General features: G+C 37.4%; 1 protein-coding gene across 4 annotated transcripts in view; it reads left to right on the forward strand.

The window, feature by feature from the left end:
• ZFR (zinc finger RNA binding protein) overlaps window positions 1-23,518 on the forward strand; it is an 83,525-nt gene that overhangs the window by 26,114 nt on the left and 33,893 nt on the right. For all 4 annotated transcript variants that reach the window (XM_061393791.1, XM_061393793.1, XM_061393789.1 and 1 more), the window contains 7 exons: window positions 533-677; window positions 3,685-3,903; window positions 12,444-12,691; window positions 16,140-16,331; window positions 16,846-17,137; window positions 20,805-20,998; window positions 22,674-22,793. In XM_061393791.1, coding sequence (XP_061249775.1) covers window positions 533-677; window positions 3,685-3,903; window positions 12,444-12,691; window positions 16,140-16,331; window positions 16,846-17,137; window positions 20,805-20,998; window positions 22,674-22,793 — 1,410 coding nt within the window. The remainder of the gene's footprint in view (window positions 1-532; window positions 678-3,684; window positions 3,904-12,443; window positions 12,692-16,139; window positions 16,332-16,845; window positions 17,138-20,804; window positions 20,999-22,673; window positions 22,794-23,518) is intronic.

Consider the following 23,518-nt stretch of genomic DNA (forward strand, 5'->3'; position numbering starts at 1 on the left):
AGCCCTCCTCACTATATACAGTGCTAGAATTCACCAGCTCACCTTGATCTTCATTGCTTTGGAGATTTGTAAATAATACTCCTTTCCCTTAGAACCTCTGTTTACCTTCCCTCCACCTGGAAGCTCTTACTCATCATTATGTTAATAAATAGTGGTAAATAAGGACGAACAAAAAGAAAGCTGAAACAAGTCACAAAGCTTAGAACGTCCAGGTGTTCTTTACTCTGGAATCCATCTTTAAGGCAGATCTACCATGCAATTTTTAAATAAAATTAATTTTTAAATAATGTTTATTTTTAAATTTTTTGATGATTTTTTTCAATTGTAAAAGTTAAGCATGCTGCCTAAAATGATTTTGACCTTATTTGATGAAGTCCCAAATGAATCCCCTTTGTATTGAATTTGAATCTGCTGTTTATATTCATACATATTTAGGTTTCTGTTTTCCTTTGTTAGATTTTTAATGTGGCAAAGATGAGGTTTTTTCCCTCTGCCACTTCACTGATAGCAAGATTTCATTCTCTTTCTTTAGGATTCATACTCATATGTAAGATCCACAGCTCCTGCTGTAGCTTATGATAGTAAGCAGTACTACCAACAACCAACAGCAACTGCTGCTGCTGTAGCTGCCGCCGCCCAGCCTCAGCCTTCCGTTGCTGAGACCTACTATCAGACAGGTGAGTTTATTAACATACCACCCTTTCATTGTACACTGTTGAAACATATTATTCAAGGTGTTATTTAATGAAGATAGGCTTTTGAATCCATCTAAACTTCTTGTGTTATATTACCTTGAGAGGCAGGTTCTAGCCATGTCCTCTTTCTGTATAAAAATGCCTTTGAGTCCCAAAGAGAGAAGGCCCTGGAGGTAGTTCATAATCATGTCCTTCTCTCTTGGAAGTGTGTTTCATGTCTGATCTTCAGCTTACAGTTCTTTTTCTGCTGAAATAAGCTGTACAAAAGAAGTTGTGGCAGTAATTTCTGGCTGCCTGCTTTTTGCCCAGAAATGCCCAGACATACCTTCCTTTGTAATTAGTGGAGGCCCTGATGGTGGTTTCTATTTTGTGGACCCATATTTTTAATTCATCTTTCTCTGATCTGTAATGACAGTTGGTATTGTTATCAGCCACTGATAGTACAATATATATTAATGGTTTGAATGCAGGAACTGTTTTGTTTGCAAAGAAGCCTACATATCTGTAGTCTTTAAAAGATGGATTTTTTTCATAGAAATTTAACTGAGCACCTTTAAGGCCAAAGCTCTCCAAGTTCTGAAAAGTTAGTCAGTTCAGTTGCTCAGTGTGTGCAGCTCTTTATGATCCCATGGACTGCAGCATGCCAGGCCTCCCTGTCCATCACCAACTGCCAGAGCCTGCTCAAACTCATGTCCATCGAGTCAGTGATGCCATCCAGACATCTCATGCTCTATCATCCCCTTCTCCTCCCGCCTTCAATCTTTCCCAGCATCAAGGTCTTTTCCAAGGAGTCAGTTCTTCACATCAGGTGGCTAGAGTATTGGAGCTTCAGCATCAGTCCTTCCAATGAATATTCAGGACTGATTTCCTTTAGTATTGACTGGTTTGATCTCCTTGTAGTCCAAGGGACTCTCAAGAGACTTCTCCAACACCAACAGTTCAAAAGCATCAATTCTTCGGCACTCAGCTTTCTTCATAGTCCAACTCTCACATCCATACAAGACGACTGGAAAAACCATAGCTTTGACTAGGTGGACCTTTGCCAGCAAAGTAATGACTGCTTTTTAATATGCTATGTTGGTCATAGCTTTTCATCCAAGGAGCGAGCATTTTTTAATTTCATGGCTGCAGTCACCATCTGCAGTGATTTTGGAGCCCAAGAAAATAAAGTCTGTCACTGTTTCCATTGTTTCCCCATTTATTTGCCATAAAATGATGGGACTGGATGCCATAATCTTAGCTTTTTTAATGTTGAGTTTTAAGCCAGCTTTTTCACTCTCCTTTTTCGCTTTCATCAAGAGGCTCTTTTAGTTCTTCACTTTCTGCCATAAGGGTGGTATCATCTGCATATCTGAGTTTATTGGTTTTTCTCCCGGCAATCTTGATTCCAGCTTCATGCAGCCCATCATCTCACATGACATACTCTGCATATAAGTTAAATAAACAGAGTGACAATACAGCTTGAAAAGTAGGCGACTCTTTTATTTTTAAAGGACCATGAGAGTGTGGGTAGAGCCTTGAATTAGAAAAGAGTAGAATTGGTTTCCAGCCCTGGTGTTACCAGTATCATGGGCAAGTGATTTCTTACCTCATTTCATCTCTTATTTGTGACAGGGTGGTTGACTCAGCTCTTTCTAGGATACTTTTAGATCTAAGATTGATTCTATGAGTCCCTTAGAAAGTGGGTTAAAAGTGTTTTGAATTATAATGATCCTGACTTATTCTTAAGTCTCCTTTCTAATGATTTGTGGGTACAATGAGCTTTAATAAACTTCCTGATTAATTACCAAGGTTTGATGGATTATGCTGAAGAGTACTGAATTAATATTGAGTCACATTACCATGGTATAGTCTAAAATCTGACATGACCATGTGACTTTTGTAAATTATTTAGCTCTTGCACATCAGGGTTTTCTTGTAAAATGTTGTACTCATCTGTATGTCACGTGGATCAGATTTCATACTATGTGTAGAAAAAGTTTTATAAACTGTTAAGTGCTGTTTATTTAAAGTACATTTACTTAACTAAACGTAAATGAGTTTGGCCCCTGATATATTTGGGCCTTTCTCAGAAAATTACATTTGTATGCTTTAATGATCCTTAATAAGGGATTAATTATTAATTTAGTGATGATAAGTTTCATAAGATTCTTAAGATATTCAAGTGTGTGTGTGTGCGCTTAGTCATATCCGACTCTTTGTGACCCCATTGACTGTAGCCCACCCACCAGGTTCCTCTGTCCGTGGGATTTTCCAGGCAAGAATACTGGAGTGGGTTGCCATTTCCTACTCCAGGGGATCTTCCCTACCCACGGATCAAACTTGAGTCTCCTGCATCAATAGGCAGATTCTTTTAACATTGCACCCTGGGTATACATTGGTTTTAATGTGTTCAAAGACAGCAGAAAGTTCAGGCGAGACTTTAATGACAGCCGTTTAAGAACAGCTGCACTCGAGCTATTGACATTTGAAGAATTAAATAAGTAGCTCCTTGTGGGTTGTAATTAGCTTGAAGTTCACTATGGACAAATCAGTAAAATTCTTTTAAATGGTGTTTGAACAAGTTCCATATAATCAAGCATTGAAAATTTTACTGTGACTTAAACTATACTTTGAGGCAATCTCTGTTTTGTTCCCAGTATTAAGCATAACTCTCAAGTATACTGACTAGCCCAAATACACACACAAACATTCTTTCCTTAAAACTTTATTTGTTAATGACATGGTTTAAGTAGTGCTGGTATTTCAATTAGTGGCAAATCTTGACAAAATGTCATTTTGAAAATACACAGAAAGCATCTGGGGAAGAATAGTAATTTATATAGATGTTGTATTTTATGAAGTTGGTAATAAGAATTTTACTCCTTTTATCAAGGAGAAATTGCTAGCATAAAATTTCCAGTTAATGATGTTTATGTTTGTTTTTTCTAGGATATTGAGTAACTAAGGTTCACCTTTCTAATTTTCTTATGTCTCTTTCCCAATTTAGCCCCTAAAGCAGGTTATAGCCAAGGTGCAACTCAGTATACACAAGCCCAGCAAACTCGACAAGTGACAGCCATAAAACCAGCCACACCAAGTCCAGCTACCACTACTTTCTCCATTTATCCTGTATCCTCCACCGTACAGCCAGTAGCAGCTGCAGCTACTGTGGTGCCATCCTATACCCAGAGTGCTACTTATAGTACCACGGCAGTTACCTATTCTGGTAAGACTGATAAAGTGTGTTTAAATGAGTAAGCGAATTAGACTCACTAAGAAACTATCTTGGTTTTCTGTGGGATGATCTTACTCCCAGTAAAGCAAGAATGGAATTAATTGATAGGTGTTAATACAAATATTTGTACATAGTGTGACAGATGAACCATACTCTTAATATTTTTTTTTTTTAATGCCAGGAAATTTTAGCAGAATGTAAAAATGCCCTCTGGGCTTTTAAAACCTTGGGCCTAGCATTACAGTTAGAGAAAATAACATCTAGTATTCTACAGGGTCATTTCCTGTCTGACTTTTCCAAATGAATTTGAAAGTTCAAGGTTAACTTCAGGAAGTACCACTGACAGATTATTTACATTGTTTTTTCAGCTTGCAAGGAGTTATATCTTCATATTTACCATCAGGAATAAGTAATTTGAAAATATTGGGGGCCTTTATAAACATCCATAGATGATGGTTATGTAACACATCTCTTGGAAGAACAGAGTAGATTTATTTTCTTTAGTAATCATATATTTTTCCTGGCCGAGAATAATCACTAAAACCTTGCTGTGCCCACTGTTCTTCCTCATTTTCCACAGAGGTACTTTGTAGTATTGGAGTGCTTAAAGTCACACATGGCTTTTTTGAAGACACTTAGTGTTGTACTAATGTATAGTTTGTTGTTGGTTTTGCATTTTACTTATTCCTTAGTATGCTGTCTTGTTCCATTTAGGATTTAAGGTGGCATAGGTAATTTCATTTTTCATCTCTTGATGTTTTTTGGTAGTTGAGGTGTTAGAAGTAGCTGCTGAATTTTTACACTTTTTTTTTTTCTCAAAGATTATTTTTAATCTCTTACTCTATGTCGAACTCTGTGCATGGTGTTAGGGATACAAATTAGGCATGATATGTTTGGGATCAAGAGTTCATTGTGGCAGAAATACAGGATACACAGGATAACAGGAAATTGAGGCTGGAAATGTCAGTGTGGAAAGCCTTGTATGGTCTGCTGTGTTGTCTTGTCTTTATCTTGTGGGCAGACAGAATGCCAAAGAGAGCTCGAGAAGGGGAGCAATGGGGACATATTTGTAAGTTAATTAAGACAGCTGTGTGGAAATGAACTGACATAAGGAGATATTATTATTCTTTGTTACTCATGATACAACTTTTCTGCCTTTCTCTGGTTAACTGGTTATAACTGTAAATGGAGTTATTTAAGTGAAATCTATTTGGACACTTAAGGAAAAAAACCCACATCAGCTTTAATAAATAAGGAATGTGATAGTATCCTTTCCTATTCCTTGTTTTTCCCTTTCATCTATTCTTCCCTTTTTCTCTCTGCCTCTCTCAGCCTTTGTCTTTCTCAGTTGCTTGAATATACCTTACACAGCATGAAGATAATTATTTCTGTTTACTGCTTTAGTATGTAAGTAATATATCATTTTAAAACTCAAAGCTATGGATTTAAAAAGGAGGAAAAATTAAGTTACTAGGCATCTATCCCTAGACACTAATTACCATTAACTTTTTAGTGCATGTCTTTCTATACTTTTTTCCATGGGATTATGCATATATAAACATCATGGTTTCTTTATAAAAAGTGAATTTTGTCTTATATGTACTACAGTGTAAACTGCTTTCCTTGTTGTGAATGCCCTAAGTATAGAGATACACCATTCCCTGGTTCATGTTTTTTCCCCAATTTTAGAAAATTTTCCTTCTGCAGAAAATTGGAAAAAAAAAAAAAAAAACAGACAACAAATGCCCATACAACATTTACGTAGATTCACCAAATATTATTTTGTTACATTTGCTTAACTCTCTTCTGTTTAAACACATTTTCAAACGATTTAGCAATGTTTCCTTGTTTTCTAAGTTGCCAGTGACATGGTGCCTTGCCTGGAATTCTTCCACATGTATTTCCTAAGAATAGGAGCATTCTTTTATATAACAAAATGCAGATAAGAAATTGGACATGGATATTATCCAATAAATTTTCCTCAGTTGTCCACAAATGTCTTTTATGGCTAGACTTTCTCCATAGTTGATGTATTTGTACTTTGTCTTAAATTCAGGGACCAGTCAAGGATTATAGATTGTATTTGGTTGTTAGTTTCATTTTCTTTTGATGTAGAATTACCCCTGGGGCTTCCCTGGTGGCTTAACAGTAAAGAATCCACCTGCAATGCAAGAGACTCAGGTTCAATCCCTGAGTTGGAAAGATTCCCTGGAGAAGTAAATGGCAACCCACTCCAGTATACATGTCTAGGAGATCCCATGGACAGAGGAGCTGGGGGGTGCTGCAGTTCACAGGATCACAAGAATTGGGCATGACTTAGCGACTACACCACCACCACAGAATAACTTCTATTTTTATATTATCTCTCATGACCTTGATTTTTTTTTTAATTTATATTATTTATTTACTGTTTGGTTGCGTCAGATCTTAGTTGCGGCATACCAGGCCTTCATTGTGGCAAGCAGGTATCTCTCTGCTTGCCACAGACTCGAGAGAGTACAGGCTGAGGCTCAGTACAAGCATGGGCTCCGGAGAGTACAGGCTCAGTAGTTGTGGTGTGCAGGCCCTGTGGCATGTGAGATCTTAGTTCCAACAGGGATTGAACCGTGTCCCCTGCATTGGAGGGTGTATTCTTAACCATTGGACCACCAGGAAGATCCCAGCCTTGATGTTTTTGAAGAGTTCAGACAAGTTGTCTTGTAGACTATCCCACAATCTGGATTTATCTGATTTCTTTATGTTTAGATTCTGGCAGTTTTTTAGTCAGTAAAACTACTTATGTCAGCATTTCATTTCAGCACATCAGGTACATGTAATAAAGTGAAAGTCGCTCTTACATGTCCGACCCTTTACAATCCCATGGACAGTCCATGGAATTCTCCAGGCCAGAATACTGGAGTAGGTAGCCTTTCCCTTTTCCAGGGGATCTTCCCAACCCAGGGATGAACCCAGGTCTCCCCACATTGCAGGCAGATTCTTTAATAGCTGAGCCATAAGGGACGCTCAGGAGTACTGGGGTGGGTACCCTATCCCTTCCCAACCCAGGAATCAAACTGTGGTCTCCTGCATTGCAGGTGGATTCTTCACCAACTGAGCTATCATAGAAGCCAGCCATGTAATAAATAATGTCAGTTTATTCCTTATTAATGGTGTCAGTATAATCACTGATTGAAGTGGTGACTACCAGATCTTTCCTTTTTAAAGATATCTTTTTCCATTTTGTAATGAACCAAGTTATCTATGGGCCTATTAGCCCAGCTATCTTTCTAAGGTGTTACGTCCTTTGAAAATCAGTAACTGAATCAAACTCTCCATTGGTGAATGAAAAATCCTTTTACTAAGAATCAGTGTGAAATGAGTTGGATTCTTAGAAATTCTTCCCTGAAGAAGAGTCCCGTCACCCCTTCTTTTTTTAGTGTTACTATAGGCTTCTTTTTTATTCAGTTTAGTGTAATCCATTGCTTTCATTTTTCTTTTTGAGGCACACAGTGTCCCAAATTTGGATAGTAAAGGATCCTTTTCAAACCAATTCTGAGTCTTTTGAAGTTGGCATCATTAGTCTTTGAGCATTTCTTTCTTTTCTGGCACAGTAAGACGTTACTCTGCCTGATTCACCATTGCGTCCCTAATATCCAGCATAGCACTTGACAAAGGGTAGGAGATAAAATCTCTGAGGAATTAAAAAAAAATATTTTAAAAATTCAGTATCTAGGCTTCCCACACTCAAGCTCTATAACAAAAACATCAAGAGGTAAGAACTGAAATGGCCCTTACCACCTTATAACCTATGCAGAACAAGACAGAGTATTAAGGAATAAATAAAAATGCAAAACAACAATAAACTTTGAGCCTTTCCTGCCATAGACTCACAATTAGCCATTTCACAAAGAAACCTTGGTTTCTTGTATGGCAATGGTATTTAGAAACCAAGATCTACGCTTAGAAAAACATAGTTTTTAATGACTAACACTGTTTTATTGTATGCCTGTGCTACATTTTAAAGTTTTTGTTGGGAACATTTAGTTTAATATTAAGGAAAAGCTTGAAACAGCACTGGGTAAAATAATCATTTTATGTACAGATTTGTGTGTTTGCCAATTGTTTTCCTCATATAAATTCCTGGATTTGTAACTGTTACATCAGAGTATACACATTTTAAAGAACATATGTATGATACACAATGTGAAATTGCCATCCAAAGAGATCATTATTAGGGCTTCTGAATTCTGTGTCTGCAATTTTATATCTGCTACAGCTTAGGTCAGCTATTCTTTTTATCTCTTATTGAAAATGAATTCTAGTGTTGGTACCTACTAAATGATGGGTTGTGATACAATGTATTTACTGCTGAGGTAGTAGTCTTTGTTTCTGATACTGTACCTTTAAAAATTATATTCTGTTATAATTATGCAACTTATTTGATAAGTATTTATAATAAGGTGCTTTTTAGGTGAAATTGTTTTAGCTTTTCAGAATTGAGCTTTTACTTAATTTAGAGGCATAGCATTATATTTATTTTCCCATAATGCTTTATGAGAAATGTATGTGTGTTTGCTAGTAGTTATAGGAAATTTAAAGGACATCCCTTAGCAGAGTTCCAGAACCTTCAGCATACCTTTCAGTTTATGCTTTGTTTTTTTTTAAAAACGCTAAATAGTAAGCTATAATTAAGCTTACCTTTTATTAGTTTTAGACTACATGTGTGCAAATGAAGGAGGTTATTTTGTAAATATTATGCTTAGTGATTTTTGTTGTTTAAATAATACAAAGGACCTTAAAAGCTGGTCAGTTCAGTTGCTCAGTCGTATCCTACTCTTTGCAACCCCATGAACCTCATATGCCAGACCTCCCTGTCCATCACCAACTGCCAGAGTCTACCCAAACCCATGTCCATTGAGTTGGTGATGCCATCCAACCATCTCATCCTCAGTCGTCCCCTTTTCCTCCTGCTCTCAATCTTTCCCAGCATCAGGGTCTTTTCAAATGAGTCAGCTCTCCGCATCAGGTGACCAAAGTATTGGAGTTTCAACATCACTCCTTCCAATGAACACGTAGGACTGATCTCCTTTCGAATGGACTGGTTGGATCTCCTTGCAGTCCAAGGGAGTCTCAAGAGTCTTCTCCAACACCACAGTTCAAAATCATCAATTCTTTGGTGCTCAGCTTTCTTTATAGTCCAACTCTCACATCCATACATGACTACTGGAAAAACCATAGCCTTGACTAGACAGACCTTTGTTGACAAAGTAACGTCTCTCCTTTTTAATATGCTGTCTAGGTTGGTCATAACTTTCCTTCCAAGGAGTAAGCGTCTTTTAATTTCATGGCTACAATCACCATCTGCAGTGATTTTGGAGCCCCCAAGAATAAAGTCAGCCACTGTTTCCCCATCTATTTCCCATGAAGTGATGGGACCGGATGCCATGATCTTCATTTTCTGAATGTTGAGCTTTAAGCCAACTTTTTCACTTACTCTTTCACTTTCAAGAGGCTCTTTAGCTCTTCTTCACTTTCTGCCATAAGGGTGGTGTCATCTGCATATCTGAGGTTATTGATATTTCTCCCAGCAATCTTGATTCCAGCTTGTGCTTCTTCCAGCCCAGTGTTTCTCATGATGTACTCTGCATATAAGTTAAATAAGCAGGGTGATGATATACAGCCTTGACGTACTCTTTTTCCTATTTAGAACCAGTCTGTTCCATGTCCAGTTTTAACTGTTGCTTCCTGACCTGCATACAGGTTTCTCAAGAGGCAGGTCAGGTGGTCTGGTATTCCCATCTCTTGAAGAATTTTCCACAGTTTATTGTGTTCCACCCAGTCAAAGGCTTTGGCATAGTCAATAAAGCAGAAATAGATGTTTTTCTGGAACTCTCTTGCTTTTTCCATGATCCAGCGGATGTTGGCAATTTGATCTCTGGTTCCTCTGCCTTTTCTAAAATCAGCTTGAACATCTGGAAGTTCACGGTTCACGTATTGCTGAAGCCTGATTTGGAGAATTTTGTGCATTACTTTACTAGCATGTGAGATGAATGCAATTGTGTGGTAGTTTGGACATTCTTTGGCATTGCCTTTCTTTGGGATCGGAATGAAAACTGACCTTTTCCAGTCCTGTGGCCACTGCTGAGTTTTCCAAATTTGCTGACATATTGAGTGCAGCACTTTCACAGCATCATCTTTTAGGATTTGAAATAGCTCAACTGGAATTTATCAGTTCCACTAGCTTTGTTCATAGTGATGCTTTCTAAGGCCCACTTGACTTCACATTCTAGGATGTCTGGCTCTAGGTGAGTGTGAGTGATCACACCATCATGATTATGAGTCGTGAAGATCTTTTTTGTACAGTTCTTCTGTGTATTCTTGCCACCTCTTCTTAATATCTTCTGCTTCTGTTAGGTCCATACCATTTCTGTCCTTCATTGAGCCATCTTTACATGAAATGTTCCCTTGGTATCTCTGATTTTCTTGAAGAGATCTCTAGTCTTTCCCATTCTATTGTTTTCCTCTATTTCTTTGCACGGATCACTGAGGCAGGCTATCTTATCTCTCCTTGCTAATCTTTGGAACTCTATGTTCAAATGAGTATATCTTTTCTTTTCTCCTTTGCTTTTTGCTTCTCTTCTTTTCACAGCTATTTGTAAGGCCTCAGGCAGCCATTTTGCTTTTTTTGCATTTCTTTTTCTTGGGGATAGTCTTGATTCCTGTCTCCTGTACAATGTCATGAACCTCCATCCATAGTTCATCAGGCACTCTATCAGATCTAGTCCCTTAAATCTATTTCTCACTTATACTGTATAGTCATAAGGGATTTGATTTAGGTCATACCTAAATGGTCTAGTGACATTAGTGAGTGGTCTAGTTTTCCTCACTTTCTTCAATTTAAGTCTGAATTTTGGCAATAAGGAGTTCATGATCTGAGCCACAGCCTCAGTTTTCTCATCTATAAAGTACGTATAGTATTACGTACCTGTAGTTCTGCTCTGAGATATCACTGTGTCTGGAACACTGCCTCTTATAGTATGGATTCTCAGTTTTCAAAAAACCTAGGGAATTCCCTGATAGTCCAGTGATTAGTACCTGACCACTTCATTGTTATAGGCCCAGGTTCAGTCCCCAATCAGAGAACTAAGATCCTGCAAGCCACGCAGCATGGCCAGAAAAAAACTCAGAGCCTAGAAGTTCTGATCATCCAGTATTGTAGGATGCTGCTGATCTTATTCACCTTTTTATTTTCTTGATACATAATTCATGAAGCTGCATTTTAAGTAGCATGTTTACAGTTCCTGCACACAACTAGTCATTTGGAAATTTTCTATTAATAAAAATTTCAGAGTCTTATGATTCTGATTTCCCATGCATCTTAACCTTCACCTTTCCAATTCGTGTTTTCTTCCCTGTGTAAAATATATTAAAGTGAGTGGGTCATAAATCTTTACTTCTCAGTATAGCAGTTTGCATTTGAAATATCAAAAAGTTCAGTTTAAATAGTTCTTCTATGCTGTCATAGCAACTAGGAATCTCTCTTGAGCCTTAACTTTTGACCTACTCATTTCCTCTTCAGGGGAAAGGATGACAATTAGGGAATCCAACAGATTTCCAGGGATCTTAGTTTAAGAAACAGTAAGTTTTCCAGTTTTAACACAGGGTTATAAATAAAATCAGCAACTTTGTCACATGTAAAGCCTTTATAGATTTTTAAATCTATAAATCCCTGCACACAAACAGCTTGTAAATATTATATATGTAGCTAGCTTAATGTGCTTATTCATCAAAGACTTTGAACAATGGAAGGATAGAATTGATACATTTAACCAGAAAATTCAGTGCTTTTTCACCTTTTGGAAGATGAGAACCAATGTCTTTGGTTCTTTATTTCAAATCTTGTCTTTTGTTGTCCTGATACTCATTAGAACTACAATTCCATATTGCAGACTTTGGCCAAGCTTTAGTCACCTTACCTCTCCAAACCAGTTTCTATCAGCTCCTTACTTTTATTGACTGTACAACCCCTTCAGTCAGTCACTGGGATTCAAAATCTTGGTGTCATCTTTGTGTAATTTCCTCTTTCATATCTTTTATCCTCTAAACCACCAAGCACGTATAGTCTTACTTTCATGACTTTGTTTTTTTTCCTTTCTGTATTCTACTTCAGACTTTTCCTCAAACCCAGCACTTTCTTAATTGTATTCAGGGGAATTCTGCTTGGGGAAAATACTGTATAACAGTTCCATAACCACGTAAGTTTATCAGACATTCTATCACAGCCTTCCAGCAGTACTATAAGCCTTCTTGAAAGCAGTGACCAAATCTTATCCTAACACCTGGCATGTATTGTGTAAATACTTGGTTGGTTGACTTACATTAAAAGAAGGATAAGTAACATTTTTCTTAGGTTTTGTGAGATACAATTTATTCGTAAATACGCACATGTAAACCTATCTTTTTAAGCAGAATTTATTGGGATTAAATTCCCATCATCTTTCTTGGCCTTTTACAGGTATGTAACATAATCTTTGTTTGATTTTATTTGTAAGGTACATCTTATTCAGGTTATGAAGCAGCAGTGTATTCAGCTGCATCCTCCTACTACCAACAGCAGCAGCAGCAACAGAAGCAGGCAGCGGCAGCGGCGGCGGCGGCTGCTGCAACAGCTGCCTGGACAGGGACCACCTTTACTAAAAAAGCACCATTCCAAAATAAACAACTGAAACCAAAACAGCCTCCCAAACCACCCCAGATTCACTATTGTGATGTCTGTAAGATCAGCTGTGCTGGACCACAGGTGTGTATGTTGTATGCTTCACCGTAAATCTTCAGTGGTTGTCCTTGATAGTTAAGTATGATTGATTATTATAATTCTTATGCCTACAAAGAAAGTTTATGTTTTTCTTTCCTGCTAGCTTTTAGTTAACATGTACATATTTCATCAAATGGCCATTTTTTTTTTAAAGGTTTTTGTATTGACATACAAGAATTCTAAGAAAAATACAGTAAAAATAATTATGAATGTTATTAAAAAGTGGAAAAATTGAGCTTTTCTTTAGGAAGGATATTTCTCTTTAAATAAAATTTTTAATTTAGCTTAAAAGTTTTATATTCAGATTAGTTGGGATTTGGGAGTAAGATTGTATTTTTATTTCTTTTTTGGCATTTATGACTTATTTTTTAAGCCTTTTATGCAAAATTCTTGAACTTAAGACAATTGGATATTGATTTTCTTAGTTCTTCAAGGTCCATATTGAGTGTATGAGTAGAATTTTGTAGTTGAAAAAGGATGACCATAGAGATAGTTAAGTTTTATACACTGACATGATGAGATGAGAAGAGAAGACTTTGTCAGATATAAAGAGCAGAAGTTGCCTTTCTCTAGTATTAAAAATCCTTAAGCTATTTTAATAATCTATAATTTTAGGATAACATTTTTCATGAGACTGACTTTTGTATATGCTTTATAGAATGTTACTTGTTTCTATATACTTATTTCCTCCATGAGGCTGTAGGGACTTTGGGAATAAGAAAGCTGTAGGAAAGTGTCTTTTTCAAAAATATCAGCTAAAGAAGCATGCAGAACCTTTATTCCTTTATTCTGTTTTTTTTTGTTGTTGTTTTTTGTTATTTTCTTGCTGTTGCTAAACATGAAATAAGTGATTTAGGGAAGAATCTGTTTATGAAGTCCAGTGAGTTCAACTCCCTTCCCAACTTTATTTGTTACTACTTTCTTTAAGAGTGTCTAGTGTTTATCTAAAAATTTGGTAAGCATTTTGGCACAAAAGGCATAGTATTTGAAAAGATCAGATTTTGAGTCTTCAGTGGTTTCTTCCAGTTACATCATATATCACCCTTTCCCAACCTGTGTACATTCTTTTAAATTTACTAGATCAGTTCTGTCTGCTTTTCAGTATAGAATTTGGGAGTTATTTTCAATTGTCAGCATTCTCTGAGTTATACCAAATTAGAGACTAGTTTAATATATGTGGCTGTTAAGATAAGACCTTTTTTTTTCCTATTTTAAGTTTGGTAGAAAACAGTTTCATTGTGATAACATGCTTGGGGGAGAGGAGACATGGGGAATGTTTGCAGCAACCCAGCACTAAACATGAAAGGGAACAAGAATATTGGCTTTAGTATTGAGGAGTGTATCCTACTCAGTAATGACTGTTTAGGGTGAATGATGATGTGGTGGCAATTACAAATGTTAAGAGACTTGACTATGTGGTAACATATAAAAGGTTAGCACATAGCTTTAGGGTGATAAGTTAATAGCATTTAGAATCAGCATATATATGCAAGGCTGACCATTGATTTGGGGGAGCTGGATGGTTACACAAGAAAACAGGCCAAGAGTACCTCTGTTAAGTCAGAGGCAGTGCCATAAGGGGTTAATGAACCTATGGAGAAAAATACTGTATGAATGAGATGGTGAGTTAGAGACTAGTGTAGATATAAGAAAGGAGACTAAATTGGTTCCAGTATGAGAGGCCATTGTTTCAATCCTGTGTGGGGATTTTCTCCCTGGGACTTGGAAACGATGAACCTGAAAGAATGACACTTGGACAGTCTCTTGCAAGGACTGACAAGTTTATTTCTGCAGTTAAGCCTTTTTATAGAAGCAGGAACAAAGAGCTTAGAGTATACGGCCAGCAGAGCACGTATGGGGTTAAGACATAATCAGTATACAATATTTCAAGGGCAGCGTGTTCTAAGTGACCCATGTGTTTAGCCCATAACCCGTTTTCTCAAGCAACATCTTTAATGTTTATTATTAAATCTTGGTGCTGAGCATAGCTAAAGGCAGGAGATGTTTTTCAGCCAGCAGCACGCAAAGCTGGGGTACTTCTGGCCCTCCGCCATTTTCCCAAGAACCTTCTCCTACATGGCTATTTTGCACTGCGCTTCCCAACAGTCCTGTGTCTGTGACTTAATTTGTGGTCTTGGGCAAGTTGGAGACTAAGTCAATTGTCTGGGCTTTTGTTTCCTCACTTCTGTAATAGGCACTTGTCCCTAAATAATTGAGGTTCACACTGCTTCACGAAGCCACTTTAGACTGCTGCAGATGGTGAGAAGAGAATCAGATGGCTAGGTCTTAGGTCTTCCTCTTTTGTTTGAAAAACAGTAACTTTCCTTACTTTCCTTACTTGTGCATAAGATTTCATTTTGAGAAAGGATTTTCTTGTTTCAAACTTAGAAAATCATTTTAGGTGACCTCTAGAGTCCCATTCAACTCTGATATTCTATGCTATCTATGCAATTTTATGCTCATCATATGTGTGTATAAATTTTTTTAAAATAGGAAATAATAAACTGGCCCCACTCAAGGTCCTTATTGACCTCCTTGCATTTTTATAAAACTGCCTTCCTCAGTCATTGACATTGAAGACAATTTTTAATATATACTTGCACTATTTTGGTGGCTAGTATTACAATATTATTATTTTTCCTTCAAAAGGGATACAATTCTGGCAGTTAATATACTTTTGTTCAGGGTGGAATGGATTCTAACACAAATTGTGAAAATGCATTCTTGAATTTTCTCAGATCCAACTGACTTCTAAGCCAGTTTTATAAGTAAAATCATACCTGTTTATAAAGAGTCTTGTTACCATGTAGTAACATTGTTTTTTCTTCTCATGTGGCAGATACATTTTTCCTCCCTCCTCATAATCCTGTAATTAAATAATTTCTTTTGGAATGATCCCTCTTATTAGTCTCTACCAAACATTATACATAAGCACTAAAAGATTCAAATTCTTTCAAACTGAGAGCAGTTAACTTATATTGATATTTTGGCTATGTGTGAAAGTCCTTTGTTAATTAAAGTGTTAGGTAAGTGTGTTCTTGGTAAACAAGGTACAAGAGAGACTATTTGCTCAGTTGTGTCCAACTCTTTGCGACCCCATGGACTGTAGCCCACCAGGCTCCTCCATCCATGGGATTCTCCAGGCAAGAACACTGGAGTGGGTTGCCATTTCCTTCTCCAGGGGATCTTCCCGACCCAGGGATAGAACCCAGGTCTCCTGCATTGCAGGCAGATGCTTTAACCTCTGAGCCACCAGGGTACAGAGAACCACAAATACATCCTGTATGTAGGGAAGCCACATGCTCCTGGTTCCGTTGCTTTTAAAATGGTGTAGTGCTGAGATTGTAATGAGTATTAGAGATTGGAATGAATCATTGCAAATAATGTAGATAGAAAAGTAGTGAAGCAAAATTATTCTTTTTGTTTGAGACAGACTTATAAAGAACATTTAGAAGGGCAGAAACATAAAAAAAAAGAAGCCGCATTGAAAGCCTCACAGAATACCAGCAGCAGCAACAGCTCTACTCGTGGGACTCAAAATCAGCTACGTTGTGAGCTCTGTGATGTGTCTTGTACAGGAGCAGATGCATATGCTGCCCACATTCGTGGTGCTAAGCATCAGAAAGTAGGTGTTTTTTTTCCCACACATCCTTATGTCTTAACTCTCTTTTCTTTTCCATTTTTGGTGGGGGTTGGGGGTAAAGTAAAGGAGGTTTCAAAATTTGAAAATTTTTGAGGGTATTACATGCCTAATGTATGTATAAAGGTGACGTCAAATAGTCATTGCTTAAGGAAGGAAAGACTGGTGACCCGTCTTAAAATTGAACTCGGTCGTTTTTCTCCCACCAACTGAAATTGAATCATGTAGTTGTTTTCTGCCTTCTGTTATGCTTAAGTATAGGTTGGTATGCATGTCATTTCCTCACCAAGTGATAGCTGTAATATGTATCTGAATCTGTTTCACACAGATTGTTTTGAAAGTAATGAGTTTTTATTTAAAAATGTATAAGAGAAAAAAATACAACAAAGAAAAATATGGTTAAGATTTTCATTTTATAGGGTCTTTTAGGCAAACTTTTTTAAAAAAAATCTACATTCTCTTGAGTTTTCTGACAGATAAATACGCTTTTATTTTGTAGGTGGTTAAATTACACACAAAACTTGGTAAACCCATTCCTTCAACAGAACCAAACGTTGTTAGCCAAGCTACTTCTTCAACAGCTGTATCTGCTTCAAAGCCAACTGCCTCTCCTTCAAGCATTGCAGCAAGCAATTGTACTGTGAATACTTCATCAATTGCAACTTCTTCAGTGAAAGGTCTTACAACTACAGGAAACTCGTCTCTTAATAGCACAGCCAACACTAAAGTATCAGCAGTGCCTGCAAATATGGCTGCCAAGAAAACATCTACACCCAAAATAAACTTTGTTGGCAAGTACTGAAGATTTTGTGTTCCTTCTAACTCTGTTCAAGTGGTATTTTTCCTCCACTCCAGGACTAGCTGTTCTACTTACACAGTTGTCTTCTTTTCTGGGACCTTATTTAATTACATATCTGTATTTTTTTTCTTGAAATTTTTTTAGTTCCGTTTTCTTCAGCCATAGACTTAAATATGTAAAAAAAAAAAAAATATATATATATATATATATGTAGTTATTTTACTATTCCTCAGGCTGTTAACCTAATTCTTACTTTCTCTACTTCCTATCCAGTCCTCAATCTCTTATAGTATTTCAACTCTACCCTTTTCTGAAATCACCAAAAACCTACTTGCCACATTGAATGGCCAGTTTTATGTTATCCTGTTGACCTCTCTAACACTTGAAACAGTTGACTGCTATACCTTAAAGCTTTAGTTATGTCTCTATCTCTCTATTTTGGGTCCACTGACTCCTTCCTCAGATCTCTTTATTGGTTCTCTGGCTCTCATGTTCATTAGCTGGTAGTATTGCTAAGATTCTGATTCTGACTCTCATCTCACTCACTTAGTATTCATGAGTGGTCTTATCTGTTCCACTGTGTATGCAGTAACTTTAAAATCGTTTGGGCAAATTCAGAACGCCCACCTGAGTTCTAGAACCATATTTTAGGTATTTCCTGGTCATTATCTGTATGGTTCTGTTGATGCCTGTTAATGTCTATTTCTAACATTTTATCTCATCACAAGAGTACTGTGAATAATCTCATAAAACTGCTGCTTTTTCACATGAAAAAGTCCACTGACATTTTTTCTTACTTATTGCCTCTTCCAGTTGTTTCTAATCGTTTGGTTCTGTCACAATATTCTCCAAAAAGTGTCTTTTTCTCTTCATAGCCTCTGCTTTGTTTTTAGGCCTTCAAAGCTTCTTCAGTGCTTTGTCTCTTACTGCATCCAGTTTCTGTAACACTTTTATTTTATAAAAAAATATTTATCAAATTGTGTTACTTTCCCATTTAAAAAATTTCTGTGGCCTTCCCCTTGCATATAAGAAAAATGTCTGTATTCCTTAATGATGTCATTCAAGTCCTTTCACAAATTAACCTCTACCTCGGTTATCATTACCTCTACCTCAGTACTGTGCTTAAGTCATCACTTAGTTGTGTCAGACTCTTTGTGACCTCATGGACTGTAGCCTGCCAGGCTCCTCTGTCCGTGGGATTCTCCAGGCAAGAATACTGGAGAGGGTTGCCATTCCCTCCTCCAGTGGATCTTCCCAACCCAGGGATTGAACCCAGGCCTCCTCATTGCAGGCAGATTCTTCACCATCTGAGCCACCAGGGAAGCCCTGTACCTTGGTGATAAGTCCTATTGAATTACCAAGTCTTTTTTTAATTTACCACTGTCTTTTTTATTATTTTTATTTGTTTATTTTAATTGGAGGCTAATTACTTTACAATATTGTGGTGATTTTTGCCATACATTGACATGAATCAACCATGGGTGTACATGTGTCCCCCATCCTGAATTCCCCCTCCCACCTTCCTCCCCATCCCATTCCTTCCCTCAGGGTTGTCCCAGTGTACCAGCTTTGAGTGCCCTGTTTCATGCATCAAACTTGGACTGGTGATCTGTTTCACATATGGTAATATACTTGTTTCAATGCTGTTCTCGCAAATCGTCCCACCCTCACTTTCTCCCACAGAGTCCAAAAGTCTGATCTTTATATCTGTGTCTCTTTTGCTCTCTTGCATATAGGGGCATCGTTACCATCTTTCTAAATTCCATATATATGCGTTAATATGCTGTATTGGTGTTTTTCTTTCTGACGTACTTCACTCTGCATAATAGGCTCCAATTTCATCCATGTCATTAGAACGGATTCAAATGTTTTCTTTTTAATAGCTGAGTAATACTCCATTGTGTATATATACTACAGCTTTCTTATCCATTCGTCTGCCAGTGGACATCTAGGTTGCTTCCATGTCCTAGCTATTGTAAACAGTGCTGCAGTGAACATTGAGGTACACATTGTCTCTTTCAGTTCTGTTACCATAATCTTTTTAACTCCATGTTTTTGTATTTTACGTGTGCATACTGTTCTTTCTGTTTAGATATGGTTCTCTTTTTTTCTGCCTGACCAGTTCATACTTAGCACTCTTAAGCCCAGCCCTGGTGTCATACTTGCTGAAGCTATTCCTAACTGGATCAGGTTAAAGGGTAGTGGCTCCTTTCATTTACATTCCCAAAATACTCTGTTAACACATTGTACTATAATAATGTGTCAGTCAGTTCAGTCGCTCAGTCATGTCCGACTCTGCGACCCCATGAACTGCAGCACGCCAGGCCCCCCTGTCCATCACCAACTCCCAGAGTCCACCCAAACCCATGTCCATTGAGTCAGTGATGCCCTCCAACCATCTTATCCTCCGTCGTCCCCTTTTCCTCCTGCCCTCAATCTTTCCCAGCATCAGGGTCTTTTCAAATGAGTCAACTCTTCTCATCAGGTGGCCAAAGTATTGGAGTTTCAGCTTCAACATCAGTCCTTCCATGAACACCCAGGACTGAACTCCTTTAGGATGGACTGGTTGGATCTCCTTGCAGTCCAAGGGAGTCTCAAGAGTTTTCTCCAACACCACAGTTCAAAAGCATCAATTCTTTGGTGCTCAGCTTTCTTTATAGTCCAACTCTCACATCCATACCTGACCTTAAATTATTGACACCTCAAAGACAACCACACTGTATTATTATGTTACTAGAACTTAGGATGGTGCCCAGTTCCATGGCAAAGGGATATTTAAGCATGATTTAGGCTTCAGTTCAGTCGCTCAGTCGTGTCTGACTCTGCAACCCCATGAATCGCAGCACGCCAGGCCTCCCTGTCCATCACCAACTCCTGGAGTTCACTCAAACTCATGTCCATTGAGTCAGTGATGCCATCTAGCCATCTCATCCTCTGTCGTCCCCTTCTCCTCTTGCCTCCAATCCTTCCCAGCATCAGGGTCTTTTCCAATGAGTCAATTCTTCACATGAGGTGGCCAAAATACTGGCGTTTCAGCTTCAGCATCACCCAGGACTGATCTCCTTTAGGATGGACGGGTTGGACCTCTTTGCAGTCCAAGGGACTCTGAAGAGTCTTCTCCAGCACAATGGTTCAAAAGCGTCAATTCTTTGACACTCAGCTTTCTTCACAGTCCAACTCTTACATCCATACATGACCACTGGAAAAACCATAGCCTTGACTAGATAGACCTTTTTTGGCAAAGTAACATCTCTGCTTTTTAATATGCTGTCTAGGTTGGTCATAACTTTTCCTTTCAAGGAGTAAGTGTCTTTTAATTTCATGGCTGCAATCACCATCTGCAGTGATTTAGGCTTAGACACTACTATTTCAGGTACTTGCTCTTTACTTTTTAGGTACTTGATGTTATAAGAGCCATGGTGAGGACAGAGAGGACCACTGAATATTATGAGAGAAAGAATGGGGAGATTGAGACATGTATTTCATTAATAGCATAAAAAAACCAAATGGTTTCTATGGTTCTTCAAAATTCTCATCTATTGTATGTCAAGCAGGAGTTTGTTGGTAGGAAAGATCAGAACTTGATCTAGAGATCTAGTATCAGTTCATACATTATACAAGAAGAATATTAAAATTACTGTAATTCTTTTATGTTCTAGGTGGTAATAAGCTGCAGTCAACAGGAAGTAAAACAGAAGACTTAAAAGGAACTGAATGTGTTAAAAACACCCCTGTCACTTCTGTACCAATTCCAGAAGTAAAGCCAGACACAGTGTCAGAACCAGTCACACCTGCGTCTCTTGCTGCTTTGCAGAGCGACGTGCAGCCAGTGGGCCATGATTATGTGGAGGAGGTATTGATTTGAGAATACTCCTGTTGTGAGATTAGATAGGAAAGACGTGTGTCACTTTGTCACAAGTGTGCTTTACATGTAAAATTTAATTATATTTTAGGTTTAGATTACTTATAAAGGGATATTGAAGGGATCTTTGTTGAAGGTTTTGTGTTGTTTTTTTTTAAGCCTACCCTTTGAGCTTGCCTAAGTGACATCACAATTTTTTTGTTAACTTTTCTCTTTCCCTGCTGACACCATCACTGTAGTATGTAAAGTAACTTTCTGTTCATTTGGCAGGCCTTCTTTTAACATAACCCTTCTACTGTGCTGAACATAAAAAGTAAAAAAAAAAAATGTGAACAGCAGAAATGACAAAGAAAGCAAATACTTCTTTCTGAACAGTTTTGTGTGTAAAATTTAGATTGCTGATTTAACAGATGACTATTTATTTGATTTCTCAAGCTGATTAGAAAACTATTCCTGTTTTACAAAATAACTTAGTAAATGGAGGATAAGGAAGTATCAGAAGGGACTTGATAGATATTTGCTGTTAGTGGAAAGACAAACATACAGTGGTGTAGCCCTATTCTGCTTTTGCTGTATTATAGAACAGTTGAACAGAACAAGTTCTCTAAATTTCCGTGTCTACATCTGTAAAATTTGGGTATCTCCCAGTGAAGATGTGAAGCTTAGATCAAATAAAGTACCTAAGCACAGTGCCTAGCATATTGTGGATTTTTGGCAAATATTTATTTGTTCCTTCATCCTTTTCCATCAAGAAAAATTACTTCTTGAATTCTTTGTTTACAAGATGGAAAACTGGGCTGTGTAGTTTATAAGTCATTCGCATGCAGTTTTAATTTAAAGTTACAGGTCTTGGGAATTTCCTGGCAGTCCAGTGGTTAGGGCTCCTTGCTTCCACTTCATTGGGCTTGGGTTTCATCCCTGGTCAGGGAACTAAGATTCCACAATGCCAGGATTTTTTTTGCCAGGCAAAAAAAAAAAGACATTCAAAGGTTAATAAACTTCTAAATAAATAATAAACCTTTAGCTGTTATTAAGACTTGGTTGTCTCAAAAAAAAGTACAGCCAGAACATCTGGCCAGAATACTTAATCACCAGTAATACTGGTTAGGTAATCTTAACTTCAGAGGATTGTGTTTAGAACCAATCTTTAAAACTTGCTGAAGTTTTAATAGCTTTTAATAGCATTCTAGTCTACTTGTCTTCCTAACTGGTTGTGCAGTTAGAAAAAAATCGACATTGGTTTTCAATAAAGTTGTACATGTATAAAGTCTTGGGCTTTGTAGAAATAAATGAGAATAATGCCTTTAATCATCTTTAGCTCCATTTCCAAGAACAGTACCTGGCAGGAGCAGGTATTCAATAAATATTTTTTCAATAATTGAAGGTGTCTATTGCATTAAAATCTAAATGTTTACATATAGAGGAAGTTTAACTATAAGAGCCAAATACATAGTAACACATCTTGCATTGTACAGTTAAAAATTCTAACCCTGTTCATTTCTGTAGATTATCCTCTTTAAAAAGTATAGACATTGCTCCTTCCCCCTTTTCTAACTTCAAATTCTGAAAGTTATTTACAACTCATGAGATGGGTTTATAATTGAAATCTTCACCTGTGACATTCCTGTTGTGATTTCTTGACTTTTTTTTTTCCCCTGACATCAAGGTACGAAATGATGAAGGAAAAGTGATTAGATTCCATTGCAAATTATGCGAGTGCAGCTTTAATGATCCCAATGCTAAGGAGATGCATTTAAAAGGACGAAGACACAGACTTCAATATAAAGTGAGGAAAATTTCAGCTATTTTTCTCTTTCTCTTTTTATATAGCTTGGAACATTCTAGATGCAAAAATAAAGCATCTAAATATAACTCCCTAAGTCCATGAACTCCCACTCTAAGATTGGCATGTCATGTCTCACTTAGAGAGTCAGATGTTTAGTTTTTATTGATTAGTTATACTTAGGGCTTTCCCTGGTGCCTCAGATGGTAAAGAATCTGCCTACAATGCAGGAGACCCAAGTCCGATCCCTGGGTCTGAAAGATTTCCTGGAGAAGGGCATGGCAGCCTACTCCATTGTTCTTGCCAAAGAATTCCATGGACAGAGGAGCCTTATGGGCTACAGTCCTTGGGGTCACAGAATTGGACACAACTGAGTACCTATCACTTTTGTTATACTTAAGAAGAAGCAGTGTAGTCATTTTTCATTATTTCTAGTGGCAAAATAAAACTGACATTACTTGGATCAAGTAATCATGTAAAAATAGTTGCTTCAAAGGAAGTGTTTGAAAGAAATGTCAGGTCTCCAATTTCCTTTATCTTGGCAGAATTTGCATTAAAGTGAATTTTGAGATGAGGAATTCTTCATTGAAAACACTTCCAAGTAATAAGTTAAATCTAAATACTGTATTTAAAGTTTTTAATTAGATTGGACTTAGGCACTAGATTCATGTTTTCTAAACACAGAAGTGGTGGAGATTAAAAATAATTTGTTAAGGGGCAGTAATACT

The sequence above is a fragment of the Bos javanicus genome, chromosome 20 (assembly GCF_032452875.1).
Source record: "Bos javanicus breed banteng chromosome 20, ARS-OSU_banteng_1.0, whole genome shotgun sequence".
Classification (NCBI taxonomy): domain Eukaryota; kingdom Metazoa; phylum Chordata; class Mammalia; order Artiodactyla; family Bovidae; genus Bos; species Bos javanicus.